Below are 13,964 nucleotides of genomic sequence, written 5' to 3'. Positions count from 1 at the left end.
ATGTGAAAATGTCGTGGTACATGTTACTATGTACAATCGCACGAACGCGGGGAGAGAGCAGTCGAAGTCTAGTCTAGTTAGTTCAAAGCGAAAACCATGTCTCTCTACCTGCCTGCCTGCCCTATGGTTAGATCATTGGTCGTTCAACACTCGCACCAAGTACACTAAAGACAGACAGACAGACACAAGGGTGTGGGAAGTGACCTCGAGGGAAGGGAGGAAGCGGGGTTCGTTACCTATGTGTGTTGCTACAGTGCTGGATGGACGGACACTCAAGTTAGGTAGGTGGTCAGTCCACAACGGATCATACGTACCTAAGGTAGTGTAGGTAGGCCACGATGGTTGTTGTTTAGAAGGATATATCTAAGCTGAATGTAAGTAGAAAGAGAAGAGTACTTTGGTCATCACGAGAGAAGTCGATAAGCTTGCACCTAATCCGTCCTATCCTATTTTATCCTATCCTGCTTATCAATTCGTCCACGCAGTACTAGAACTACTATTTTAAAAACATTATGAGTGGAGAGCTGGAGGATGGGTCATGAACCTTGAAGGGTGCTACATAGTGAACAGGTCAAGTCCAATGCCGACCCTCCCTTAAGGGTCAGGATCGGGATCGGGGCTGTCGGAATCGGGATGGGTTGGCGGCATCGGAATCGGGATCGGGGGACGGGATCGGGATTGGGATTGGGATTGGATTGGGATTGGATCATGGTTTCGTTTGGGGCAACTACCTTACTTTACGTATGGTACATGCTTGGGATTCTCGCAGTTTTTTTTCTTTATTCATTTTTTTTTTGAGTATTTTGGCGTAGTCCTCGGCATTCAAGCTTTCATACTTTCTACTAACCTAGGAACCGGTAGGATATCTATATTGTACAGGTAGCCTAGCCTAGGCTTCAAAGCACTGTCAACGGAATGGATGTTATCCTCACCCGGTCGGGAGTTGTGGTTGTGGTTTTGGTTGTGGTCAGTAGTAACTGAAGTAAGGTAGGTACAGGTAAGGTAGTACTACCTACCTACATACCTACCTACATACCCCTAGCAGAGTAACACCAGCGGTAGTGTAGTACCGATGCGGGAACGGCAAGCACCATTGAGGCACGTTCCCGTGGGGCACAGACATGAGGGAACACAACCCATCGATGCTTCTGGAGGGGAGGGGGGAGGGGCAGAGGGGGTACAGCCGGAGACAGGTAGGTTCACAAGGGTAGCAGGTAGTGGTAGGTTGTCTGGATGGACGGATGGACGGATGGATGGATGGGCAGCTAGGCAGGCAGGCAGGCAGGCACAAGTAACTTGGGTTCATTGACTGGACGCAATGGAGTCTACGACTACCTACCCATGTGATAAATTGAGACTACCTCTACATATGGATCAGAGAACTAGACTACTACCCCATGCTCAATCGAGATCAATTAGTGTAGAGTGGGAATCGTGTTCCGTGTAAGGCATGATCATCACCATCATCATCATCATCATCAAAATTGTGTAATACGGGTCCAGTCCTCCAAGAGGTGGGTAGGTGGGTAGGTGGATGTGTACGGTATAAGGTGGTATCGATGGCACCTTGAGTCGAGTCGAGTCGAGTCATCTCTCATGTGTGTCAAAGAAAGATAAAAGAAGAAAAAGCAAGAAACTGTGTGTCTGTTGTGGTTTGTCGCAGTCATTACACAAATATATTCTATTCGGTAGGTAGGTGTGGGAGTAACCCGGAAGCTTACGTACGGTAGGATGAAAGGAAACTAAGTAAGTAGGTAGGTAGGGGACTTGAGAGAATAGAGTAGGTAGGTGGAATGTACGAATGTCCCAGGCATGAAAGCGGGCACATCACGATAATAACTTGACAGTGTCGATCAGGGTTGGTCTGGTGTTACTTATCCTTGGCTACCCTACATGTCACTATAGCTACTCCAACTATCTTCTACCAAGTGAGGTGACTGGTAGAGATGTTCGAGCTTAGCCTGCAGTGCTTCTACTGACACATGATACACGAGTAGGTTTGGTGCACATTGGACGGCATCAGATGCTAGAAACGATAAGGAGAGAAAGGTAGGTAGATATAGAGGTGGTGCTACGGACTAAGCGCATGTTGGTAGCTTCAAGCTACTCAAAATATCTTATTGCGGACTTGTATAAGGTCATTGGCATGACACTTGAGCTTGCTGGCGAGTGTCGATGTTCGTGTAGAGAGCCTCTAGAGTGCACGTGGTTGGAGTGTTCACAATGTCTTCTTTATGTGTCTTGAATTGAGATAATGTCTCTGTGTTTGAAATAGTTACCTATTTAAGTAGCTCTAGCTTCACCTACGCCAAGGCATTGACGGCCCATGGGCGGCATGTCCCGTCAACATTCAAGTGCACTTGAGGCATCGGAACATTGAAACTTAGCTCGTCCCTCAGAATCCATGCTGATCCTGATCGGACACTCTCTGACGGGATCCCCTCGATCCCCTCGAGTTGACGAAACTCGCGTCATGCCGCAGCGTTACCTGGTCAAGGTATGTATGGTCCAGACTTATTCTACTTCATACAAACACCTCCATCCAAGAATTGCCGACTACATATTGGCCAGCACGTGGCTTTCATATAGCTTTTGTATAATTGATTGCCTGCCTCAACGCTACCTTGTCGACTTGCTACCGGGCACAGTATGTAATGTATACCCATTGGGAGATATAAAGACGACGACGAGACACGAAGCACACGAAACACGTGGCGTCCAACGACACTCTTTTCCGCTAACCATACATGTCTGTACATACACCTATACCCCAAATATCTCAACGGCTGCCGGCATGATTGGTGTCACGTCATTGCGTGTGTTTCCGGTAGATTGTCACTCAAACATTTCACAGGCCAGGGCTGGAATGGGGCGCGCGCGCGCGGGGGGGAAAAAGTCTGGGGCAGCGGCAGGGTAGGCATGAGAAGCGTATGCAGTGGCGTTTTTAATTTCCCTGGCTCGCAGCAGCAGCATGATGGCGGAGGCGAAGTAAAGAGGAAATGTATGTAACGCACGTATGTATGTAGGGTATCGGCCTCGGAAGAGGAGAAAGTTACGGGTTCCGGGTTGGGTATCCGGTGGCCTGGCCGGCGGCGGCTGGTATGTATGTGTGTGCTAAGTATTGCGGGAGGTGACGCGTAAGAGTTTCCATAGCAGGAAACTGGAGGCTGACTGGTCTTCAGCCCCTCATCCTCAAGCTGCTCGGTCAAATAGGGTGAGTTCGATCGAAATCGTGGATCTCGGAAAGCCTGACTCGGCTCAATGGCATGGTTTGGGGTTTCGTGTGGTTCGTATAAGAAAAACAAGATGAGATTTCAGACGGGATCGGGATCGTGTGAGAGCCTTTGGGGGTGTGGTGCGGCTGGGTCTCATTGGAGTGTGTAGCTTATGGGCAGGATGAACGTGGTTAAGGGTACTGGGAGATGGAGAATGGGGTGTCGTAATTCGTTGTGTCTTCCCATGGTGCAGTTATCTTCAGTATTATCGTCATGTCTTTGACTACTGGAAGGAAGAAAGCCTGTCAGCCAGTGCAGGGAAAGCCCCGAATAGACACTTTTCACATTTTCGACCAGCATATCCGGTCTGAAGCTCTTGAATGCTGGATTGAACCCCTCAACCATGACAGGTCCGTTCGGACTCGAGATCAAGGTCGATGCCGGGTCTAGAAGGAGGGATCGGCAACTTAGCCATGTGGTCGTAGCAGATATCAACTTTTCTGTGGACTGTCTGTATGCAGGACCGGCTTAGCGAGTCTCCAAGACAAGTCTGTCCTGTTCTGTGATACAGCTGTCAGGCTCCGCTTGTCGATAAGAGAGGAGTTGAACAATTCGATAACCACTTGTCCTATCACCGTACCTGGTCCACAGTCATACGACAGCTTGTGTGTCTCGCTAGTGTAACACGACGGTGGTCTGTGACAGAATACCACCAAGGCAGATTGTAGTACTAGTGCTCAGTGGTAGGCTGATTGACGTGTAGTCAAGCGCCATATTGGAACTTGATTACAGGTTAGCCAGCCAGGGGAGGGTTGGTCGAGTATGTACATAGTGTCAAGTCAATACCGTCAGTTTCCCGTGAGACATGAGCGTCACCAGGGGCTCAGTCTACACAGAGTCAGCGAGAAACTCGGCATCTTCCCTGATTATTTCTCAAACATGTCTCTGATGTGAAGTGCCCGAGGAAGGCCTAGCGTGTTTCAGCTCGTCGTCTTTTCTGCAACTTGCAAGTTATACCGACAGCTCATGGCGTGTTTGAGTCTGTTGTCTCTCAACCCGGTCAGCCGACTTGAAGATGTTGATGATGATAGATATCCAGAGATGCCAAACCAGCTCGGGGCTGAAGCATTTACATAACAATAGGGTAGTTATGACGTTGAGTTGTAGTCAGAACTGGATCTGCAGCCGTCCACTTGTGGGTTCGTGAATCAACATCGACATCCCGGCGAGACCAAAGACAAGACATAGCTTTGTTGACAAGAGTGAGACTCGGACTCCTAGACACCATGTCACTGTAACCCCTTACCCATGAATTTCGGATGAGCGTCGTGGTGTCTGGTTGTGACATTGGCGTGGACAGAAATGTGATCCGTAGAGGTATGCATATGATCAATGTTGGGTGAGGTTGAGCGAGAACGATGAGTGAGTGGAAGGAATATCAACTGTCAAGCCATAGACAAGTGGGCAGAATAGAATTCTATCAAGGATCTTGGTGGCAGAGTGAGAGAGTCCCTGGCAGAAATCAGATGTCGGCATCTTGAGACGGTGATGGATGCGGCACACGGCAGAGGTCAGAAAGCGGGCAGTTCGGGCCATGACGGAGACGGAGACGGGGGACGGGGACGGGGACGGGCCAGGCCGCCGATGCCCTTGAGGCGCTAGCTCACTCTAGCTTGGCGCGTTCAGGGTCCTCTGGCGGCAGGCAGAGCTCCAAATCTACCCGTAGCTGGCTGCTGGAGGTTCCAATGACCCCACCTTTGCCCCGCTGCAGAGCCCCGCCAGAGTGCTGCGATGCAGAGCTGCCCTGCCGTTGCTGGGGGAACACAGTTGAAAGGGGGTCTTGGTTCCTCCAGCTTCATTTCCCAACTTCTTTGTTGACCGCCCGCTGACCAACAACCACCAAGCAACCACCATCGCGACATTGCCCTTCTGTCCTTTCTCTTACTTCTTCTTTGTGACCTGTTCTTTCCATACGCCTCTAACGATACCCCCCCGTATAATCCTATATCATATTCATAATGGCTTCCGAAAAGGTCTACCGCGCCAGCACCACGGCCCCCGTCAACATTGCCGTCGTCAAGTCAGCCCAACTTTCCTAATACTCGATTGATACTTCGGACGAACACGTGGAGAAGAGCATCTGAACTGACCCCCGTAATTCCAGGTACTGGGGCAAGCGCGACACCAAGCTCAACCTCCCCACCAACAGCTCGCTCTCCGTCACTCTCTCCCAGGCCGATCTCCGCACCCTCACCACCGCCTCCTGTTCGGCCTCGTACCCCGAAGGCGACTCCCTTCTTCTCAATGGCGAGCCCTCTGATGTGTCTGGTGCCCGCCCCCAGGCCTGCTTCCGTGAGCTGCGCGCCCGTCGTGCCGCCCTCGAGGCTGCCGACCCCTCGCTCCCCAAGCTCTCCACCATGCCTCTGCGTATCGTCTCCGAGAACAACTTCCCTACCGCTGCCGGTCTCGCCTCGTCCGCTGCTGGCTTTGCTGCCTTTGTGAGGGCTATCGCCAACCTCTACGAGCTCCCTGCCTCCCCCTCGGAGCTGAGCTTGATCGCCCGCCAGGGCTCCGGCTCCGCCTGCCGCAGTCTGTTTGGCGGTTATGTTGCCTGGCGCATGGGTGAGGCTGCTGATGGCAGCGATTCCATGGCCGACCAGGTTGCCGAGGCCTCGCACTGGCCCGAGATGCGCGCCTTGATCCTCGTCGCGTCTGCCGCCAAGAAGGGTGTCAGCTCGACCTCGGGCATGCAGCAGACGGTTGCCACCTCGGGTCTCTTCAAGGAGCGCATCACGTCGGTCGTTCCCAAGAACATGGAGATGATGGAGAAGGCGATTGCCGAGCGCGACTTTGCCGCTTTTGCTGAGGTCACCATGCGCGACTCCAACTCGTTCCACGCTACCTGCGCTGACACCTATCCTCCCATCTTCTACATGAACGACGTTTCGCGCGCAGCTATTCGCGCTGTCGAGGCCATCAACGCGGCTGCTGGCCGGTCCGTCGCCGCTTACACTTTCGATGCCGGCCCGAACGCCGTCATCTACTATCTCGAGCAGGATACCGAGGCCGTTGTTGGCAACCTCTACAGCGTCCTTAGCGAGGTGGATGGCTGGAAGGCGTCCGCCGTTGAGGGCCTCAAGGCCAACGTTTCCTTTGACGAGAGTGTTGCCGACTTGCTCAAGAACGGCGTCAGCCGTGTGATCATGACCAGTGTCGGTGAGGGTCCGGTTGCGACACAGGAGTACCTGGTGGCTGAGGATGGCACCCCGGTCAAGAGCTCTTCTTAGAGGAGATGGGTTTGGAAGGGAAACATAACGCGTAAGCTGCTGCGCAGGTTGGATTTTAATACTGGAGAAATATTGACCTAATAATGTACATACCCGGCTGTGGACACACTACCAAGGAAGGGCAAGGTAGCGAGAAGCTATGGACATATCATGATAGAGACAGGGCTGGCTAAATGTCCCTGGAGGACAGACAGTATTGGCCAATGTCTGAAAAGGCTAGCAGGCTGTTGCAATGGCAAAGATGGACGCAAACCCTGTCCGTTTCTCATTCGGTTATACTTGGTGCTTATATCAACCTCCTCGGATTCTGTTCTCCTAGAACTACTGACTGTCGATGCAGGATATAGCACCTCCAAGTGTATATTAAGGAGGTTAAAAGGGGCCCCCGCCCGATCGATGTCCTATTTATGGCGTACGGAGTTGAGCATCAATGTCGGTGGTTTGTAGCACACACAGCAATCACGGCACGGCCTTACGTCAGGATATGGCTAAGGGGGGTTTTACGATCGCTTGGCGCCATCCCTTTGCGACCATTCAACACGCGCACTGCACGCTCATGTACAACGCAACACAACGCAGCTTTGGGCTCTCTTACGCGCCATTGCATTATCGGGAGCAAAAAGAAACATTGACAACTAACTCTGGCTAAATAAGTAATTATATGTTCTCCCAGACCGTTAACCGAGCAACTATTTGCCACACTTGCGCACAGCTTCCTTCCCCTTGGACAAACGGTTTCGACAACCAACGATACCAGAGCTTCGTTAATGTAGACAGCAATCGAGACGATGAGCAGGAACATCTACGACATCGATCCAGCGGGCAACGTGCTCTGCACATATAACGGTGAATCACAGGAGAGTCTAAGGGCTGTATGTACCTACTTGATTCATCTCTCCATCCATCCATCCATCCTTCCATCAATCTATCCATGAATCGATCCATCCGTCCATCCGCCTTTGTCTCGTTCTGCCCTTCTCAATCAAGTACACCCTCATTATCACCATCATCCCATCTCGACTGCATCAATACCTACTTTAGCTCCAACCCCAACTCATTCATCCTAACTCTCGCGCAGCACCAAACCAAAATCCCCCCTCTTACCGCCCTCCTCCACGCCTTCCTCCCCGCCGGCTACCCCCACTCCGTAACCACCGACTACCTCCCCTACCAAACCTACGACTCCCTCCAAGCCTTTTTCAGCAGTATTTCCTCGTTGCTCGCCAACCGTGCCGTCCTCGAAGGCCTTGGGGTAGGGGACGCCTCTTCGTCTCCCACGGGAGCGCTCATTCTCAAAATCGCCAGCGACACCATCTCCCGCGTCGCCACCATTTTATTCGCCCACCGGCTGGGGACCGCCGTCGAGCCCGAATGTAAATTTTTCAGGTTCTTGGCTGATTGTTTGAACGATGCTGCGCAGCTTTTAGATTTGTTGGTGCCGGCGATGATGGAGAGGTGGTATGGATTGAAGTTGGGTGTGATTGTGGGTGCGGGGGTATTAAGGAGTTGGTGTGGTGTTGCGGCGAGTGCGAGTAAGGCGAGTCTGTCTGCGCATTTTATTGTTGTTGTTGCTTCGCAGCAAAAAGGCGGGGGAAATAATCTGGCGGAATTGAATGCCAAGGAGGCAAGTCAGGAGACGGTGGTGAGTCTTTTGGGCATGTTGGTGGGGAGTCTGGTGGTGAAGGTGGTGCAGGATAGACTGGTGGTGTGGGGGCTGATGGTGGGATTGCTGGGGGTACATTTGTTGATGAATTATTGGGGGGTGAGGAGTGTGAGGTGTCGGACGCTGAATAGGCAGCGGGCGACGATGGTGGTGAGGGAGTGGCTGGAAACGGGGAGGGTGTTGGGGCCGGAGGAGGTGAGTAAAAGGGAGAGTATCTTGCAGCTGCGAATAGGATGGGGACGGGGAGGGGGGTGGACGGGGTTTGGTAGGATGGCGAGTAAGTCGGGGGAGTATACGGGTACGTGCGAGTTTGGGACGTATGGGGATGTGAAGGCTTTGGCGGGGTGGAAGGGAGGGTATCATAGCTATGAGATTGAGGCGGACGGGTATTTTATGGGGATTTGTCATCGGGGAGGGAGTTTTCGCATGAGGATCGCGCTGAAGGAGGAGGAGGGGGGGAAGAAAACGAGTTCAAGTGCGCGTGCAAACAGTCCGCTGGAGGCCTGGTTTGATGCAGTCAGCCATGCCTATCACTTCGACTCGGCCCTAAAGGATGGGCTGGAGAGCCATTATGAGAACGAGGTGCCGCTGCTAGGATATACGTCGGAGGAGCAGAAAGGAACCGTCTTTGCGGCGCTGGCGGCTGCTGGGTGGGATCTGGAGACGAATGCGTTGGAAACAAGATCGCCTGTGAGGGTGAGGGTCGGGGATGGGAAGAAAGGTATGTATGGCTGGCTGACTACAGGATGATTTCTCGTCCGTCTTGTTCCCTTTGCTAATATGTGATCTCTCCTTTCCAGTTCCAATCTCATCTGAAAAGGACCTTATTCGACAACCACATGTGTCCAAGAAGGATTGAGTTGTCACAGAACTGGGCGGGTGGGAAGACATTTATCTTCCACTCGGAACAGCCGGATACATAAACAGTAACAAGACATCTACAAAGTTGAAGTGATATGTAATCTATAGATCCAACACCCAAGAGCGACCACCATTATTAGGACAGTCGACTCTATGCAGCGATTTTCCCATGTCTATCATTCTCTATTGAACCTTTCCCTTTTCTTGTATCCTAATGCGCCATTTGGACGGCCGTTTATATGCCAAACATGAGCGAGATACAATGTTAAACCAACCAATACTAATAATACAACGAAACATACATGTCTTACAAGTCCAGTAAGATCTCTCTATCTAATGTACCGAGTCTCGATTCCAGACCTATTCAACAATCCCACTCACCGTCTTCTGTACACCCACCCCTTCACTTCACCTTAGTTCATCCCCACAAACCTCAACGCCCTCATCTTCACCCCCTCCCACGTATTCAACTTGGGCCTCACATCCAAATAAAAGTTCAGCTTCCCCGCCCCGGCCTTATCGTTATTCCTCCCCGCATAAAAGTCAATCACATAGTCCACCCTCGTGCCACAGCGATCCACAATCCAATCATGCCGATCAAACGGCGCCGTGTATCCCAACAAGGTGTTCAGCCTCGCCTTGGGCGTCATCCGCTTGCTCTCGCCCATGAAGCTCTGCAGCTTGGGGCCCTCGGCGCATCCACATCCTTCGCCGGTAAAGGGCTTCTCCCACCGCAGAATCTCAGCCCACGCGCGCTCGTTGACGGCGTTGTGGATGGGGACGACCGTCTTCATGTCGGCCGCGCTGGCGCCGTCGTGGCCCTTGCGCTTCATGGCCTCGTAGAATTGCTTTTCCGAGGGGTAGACCCAGTTGCCGGTGGCGGTGTCGGCGCCCGTTTCTTGCTCGGCGTTGGAGGGGCAGGCCGAGGGACCCGTGGTGGCGGCGCGGGGGATGGAGGAGATTTCGCGGTGTTCGCCGAGGTTAAGCTGGGGAGTAGCACCACCGGCGGCGGCGGCACCGGTTGTTGTAGAGCCGGAAGAAGACATGAAGGGGAGCCATGAGGACCAGGATGATGATGATGGTGATTGTTGTTGTTGCGAGGTAGGAAGCGCTGCGGGAATTGCTGTTTGTTGCGCCGGTTGGGGGATCTGAGTCTGGGTAGCCGGTGTTGGTGGTTGCTGTGGTGCTGGTACTACTGGCGTCGTAAAGGCATTTTCTGGCGATGGCGCCGTTGAGCCACCCGCCGCGGCCGCGGCTTCTTGTGCGGCCTTTGCCTGCTTTGCTTGTTGCAACCAGAGCTCGCGCGTCTTGTGGTCGACAGGGCACTTGTCCTCACTGCCGGCGCCGGCCTGTCCTGCCATTTCCTTCATCTTGATGGTTGTAATAAAGCTGTAACTATCGGCGAGGGTTCTTGTCGTCGTTGTAGGTCGTGAGGTGTATAAGGATCACAGGGATCCTCGTCTATAATCGGGAGGCGACAATGTCGACGAGTTCAGATGATGGCAGTCTCGGGTTTTGGCTTTGCGACAATTCGTTCAAGGGTGGTTTTCTTGCTCGTCGTCAAGGTCCAAACAAACAAGTTGCTGGGACCGGGGAACTGAGCTTTGAAAGTAAAGTGAGAAGAATCACCGAGCTCCCGATTGGGTCCGGCGCCGTTATCGTCCTCAATTCGTCAGCGCAGTGGAGGCCCGTTGCCAGGAGCTCCCCTCTTCAGCGCAGTTCAACTTTTTAGCGGGGCTTGGGCGATCAATTGGCCGGTCCTGTCCAGTTGTTTGGCAGCTGACAGAGACCTTGAGGTTGTTCCCCAGGAACCCGGCCGCCCCCACCGAGTTCGTCCTCACCGGTGGTGGGTGATTGCAGGTGAACTCAGCACATGGCACATGGCATCGATCAACTCGAAGCCCCCCCGGCCGGCAATCTCGCAGGGCTGATCACTTTTCCTGTCACACAGTCCGCTTGCTTCTTCTGTTTCTCACATGTGAGGTCATCTCCGTAGAAGCCGAAATGTCGCCTGTACACTAGAGGATTGTACTTGGACGTCACCTATTATCTTCCCATGATGCGATGTGCTATGAGCTGGGCGCTTCCGAGCATGCCGAGGTGACTGAGCAGCCCTGAGCAATTGGTGTTGACGATGCTGTTTTTTATTTGTGTGTTGATGGTGAAGGCCTCGACACAGCGTGGGTCAGAAGCAAATGTTCACACATGGCGTGGCTCAATGAGGTGAATCTCAAGACTGGTAGTTCCCAGCAATTCTACGCCCAAACAACGGCACGGTAAACCTCTTTGTCCCACATGTCGTCATTCTCGGCATTTGTAAACCAAATACGAGCAGCGGTTGGTGTTCATGGTGTTTATATGTTATTCTGGGCTCGCGAGCTGACACCCAACGCGGGGATTTCGCCCGGCTTTGGGAGTAGCCCGTTGCACTGACTATATACACAAGACCTGCATCCGTTCCCCGGTCACTCAAGCCCGGATGTCCGGACAAGGCCCGGCCTCCTTTGGACGACGTTCTCCCCCCCACCGATCCGTTAACACCGTGCCATGCAGACCAAAGCCGCAACGTGTAGTTCTAAAGCCAAACCCCGGTGAGCTTTTTGTTTGGTTTTTTGAACGCCAATGCAGTGTCGTTCATAAATAATCTGATATGCAAACTTTGCTCGGTTCAAAATCGCGTGAAGCATGGGTGATCATACGCTGTGTGTGTGTCATGTTTGTGAGAGGGCAATAGGGATAGATAGCTTTAGATGATGGGGAATCTCAAGTGTAGGCCCATTCCTAGGTCAAAGGGGCGGCGGGATTGGCAATTCTCAAAGGATCGCTGCGTTGTGTCGGTCGTTTCGGACTCGATATCGATTGTGGTAAACGAACTGTCTAGTCCATGTTGTTTTTCTCTCCCGTTTAAGCAAAGCCACAGCCGGACTCAATAGCCTCAATCTCGGCCTCGGTGAGAGGCTGGCGACGGAAGCGGGCGGGGAGGTCGTTGCGGTCAAAGTAAAGACCCTGGGGAGGGTTGACGGAGCCGAGAGCGGCACCGGGAGAACCACCAATGCCGTCGACCTCAGGGCGGATGGTCTTGCGAAGAGGGCCGTGCTGCTGGGCGTGTTGGCGGTAGGCGCTGAAGGAGGGAGAAGAGCCCCAGTTGGCCGGGAGCGAGTGGGTGGGAGAGGCAGGGTGAGGCTTGGGAGTGTGGTCGACGGAAGCTGTTGGACAAGGAGCAGGCTGTCAGCACGTCATCCGAAAAATAACACCAAGGTTCGCGAGTCAAAATGGCAGATGCACCACACCGGAATGCTCGGAGGCGCAGGACGGGGAGGAACATACCGGGAATGGTTCTGCGACCGATGAACTTGATGGAAGGAACACGCTCAGCGTGAGCGGCAGCCTGGCGGAGGACTCTGGTGGCGGCGAACATGGTTGCGATTTTGAGGGTTGGGTGTGTTGGCGTTGGGAAACGGTGACAACGGTAACTCGTGTAGGGCTGCACTGGGAGGCGGAGGCGGGAAAGCTAGTAGTCTGTCGACTGGACCGGTTGACGAATTTTCTCGTTTTTCAGGGGCTATAAGTCAAGTGGGTAACTGAGTGCGGTTGTTGTTTTTTAATTTGGGTATTCCACCAAAAAACAAACAAAAAAAAAGACGACGGGCAGTGTGACGATGCGGTTGTGGAGGTCGAAGGGGCGGGCAGGAACGGTTGGCGAGAATGGTCGGCTACGTTCTGAACGGTTGGACGGACAATTGGCAGCGGCCGGGGCGGAGGAGATGGGACCAAAGGGGGGGTTGAAGTTAGTTTGGACTCGACTCTCGAGACTCGCGGCCAGGACGGGACTGTAGCGGACAACGGGGGAGTGAGGGCGGCGCGAGATTTATCACTGTTTGTGGTTAACAGTTGGCTGTCTTTGCTGCAAAAGGCACACCTTCGGCAGCCCACTTTTTTCACAAGCTGCCGAAAATTGGAGAACAGCCGGCTGCATACCTAGGAAAAATATCCCACCTCGTTTCAACCAATCAAGTCTCTGTGTGCGGCGACCTCCGCTTGCCCCGCCCCGTGTTCGTGGCCCATGGACGGAGTAGCGTAGTAGCTCTTGGACATGGGAATAGCACTAGATTTGTGCTAAGGTGTCACCACAGAGTGACAATACCCCGAGAGCCGGAGGGAAGAGCTGCATTCGTCCTCGATCACCACACTGGGGCAGTCTTTTGGAGCGGGATGATGCATTGTGAACAGGCCATTTTCTCACCAGCATTCCACCTCGTCCACTCTGGTTCCGTTGCAATTGCACCATCACTGGGATCGATGCACTCTCAGAACCCTCTCGAGCCCTTCCTGCCTCTTCAGTTTGCTGCTCAGATCAAAAGTATCGTCATTGCCTGTTGCGAGGCGAGGCTGGGGTATACTGCAATGAACTGCTCTGCTTCCCAATCGGGCACACAAGACCAGACAGAAAAGGAATAAAGTCTATTCAAGATGGCGAGCGCTAGGGTGGTCCGTTGACGACGGCTTGACAGTTGCCAAGTTCCTTGGAACGTCTTCACTGGAGAGCGCTAGAGGTATGGTGGTGTCGTGCTGAAGGGCTCTGAATGGCTGGGTTGGCTGTCCAAGAGATAAGATCCAAAAGTGTTTGTAACATGTGTGAATAATTCGGTATTCGTCACAACTGAACGCCGTTGCAACTCCGGATTCTCGTTGCACATCTTCCACAACAAAACCTTTTTCCCCAAATTCATCGGTGCCGCTGGACCAAGCATCATCCATGTGTGACAGCCATGTGTTTCAGCAGTCGACGACTGTCTAGACCGGGGGAATCGAATAACACAACGACCGGGGCAAACCGTCGTCGCCCGCAGGGGACGGCGCAACCGCCGATAAACATCGCCCCCGCTGCACCACCCCCCGGCTTTCCTTTCCCGTGGATTTACACTATTGCCACACCTT

At 53.1% G+C, this 13,964-nt stretch overlaps 4 protein-coding genes across 4 annotated transcripts; 2 read left to right on the top strand and 2 right to left on the bottom strand.

Annotated features, from left to right (window-relative positions):
- Positions 1–5,094: 5,094 nt before the first annotated feature.
- On the top strand, positions 5,095–6,954 carry B0T23DRAFT_388314 (diphosphomevalonate decarboxylase). Its single transcript, XM_062837743.1, has 2 exons — positions 5,095–5,295; positions 5,380–6,954. Exons 1-2 carry the CDS (start codon positions 5,234–5,236, stop codon positions 6,500–6,502), a joined length of 1,185 nt encoding a protein of 394 aa, XP_062689292.1. The 5' UTR covers positions 5,095–5,233; the 3' UTR covers positions 6,503–6,954.
- A 148-nt stretch (positions 6,955–7,102) lies between these two features.
- Positions 7,103–9,232, top strand: B0T23DRAFT_232720 (vitamin B6 photo-protection and homoeostasis-domain-containing protein). Its single transcript, XM_062833913.1, has 3 exons — positions 7,103–7,374; positions 7,581–8,886; positions 8,966–9,232. The coding sequence occupies exons 1-3, from the start codon at positions 7,291–7,293 to the stop codon at positions 9,022–9,024; spliced, it is 1,449 nt and encodes a 482-aa protein (XP_062689291.1). The 5' UTR covers positions 7,103–7,290; the 3' UTR covers positions 9,025–9,232.
- Positions 9,211–10,762, bottom strand: B0T23DRAFT_232778 (cytochrome c/c1 heme-lyase). Its single transcript, XM_062833914.1, has one exon. It carries the CDS (start codon positions 10,394–10,396, stop codon positions 9,440–9,442), a length of 957 nt encoding a protein of 318 aa, XP_062689290.1. The 5' UTR covers positions 10,397–10,762; the 3' UTR covers positions 9,211–9,439.
- Positions 10,763–11,800: 1,038 nt separating this feature from the next.
- Positions 11,801–12,564, bottom strand: B0T23DRAFT_232690 (uncharacterized protein). The gene is made up of 2 exons (XM_062833912.1): positions 12,354–12,564; positions 11,801–12,232 (listed from the first exon to the last, which is right to left on the bottom strand). The coding sequence occupies exons 1-2, from the start codon at positions 12,442–12,444 to the stop codon at positions 11,931–11,933; spliced, it is 393 nt and encodes a 130-aa protein (XP_062689289.1). The 5' UTR covers positions 12,445–12,564; the 3' UTR covers positions 11,801–11,930.
- Positions 12,565–13,964: the final 1,400 nt, after the last annotated feature.

The sequence above is a fragment of the Neurospora hispaniola genome (assembly GCF_033458365.1).
Source record: "Neurospora hispaniola strain FGSC 10403 chromosome Unknown B0T23scaffold_8, whole genome shotgun sequence".
NCBI lineage: Eukaryota > Fungi > Ascomycota > Sordariomycetes > Sordariales > Sordariaceae > Neurospora > Neurospora hispaniola.
Note: the sequence above shows the minus strand (reverse complement) of the source record. Positions and strands in the feature narration are given on the sequence as shown.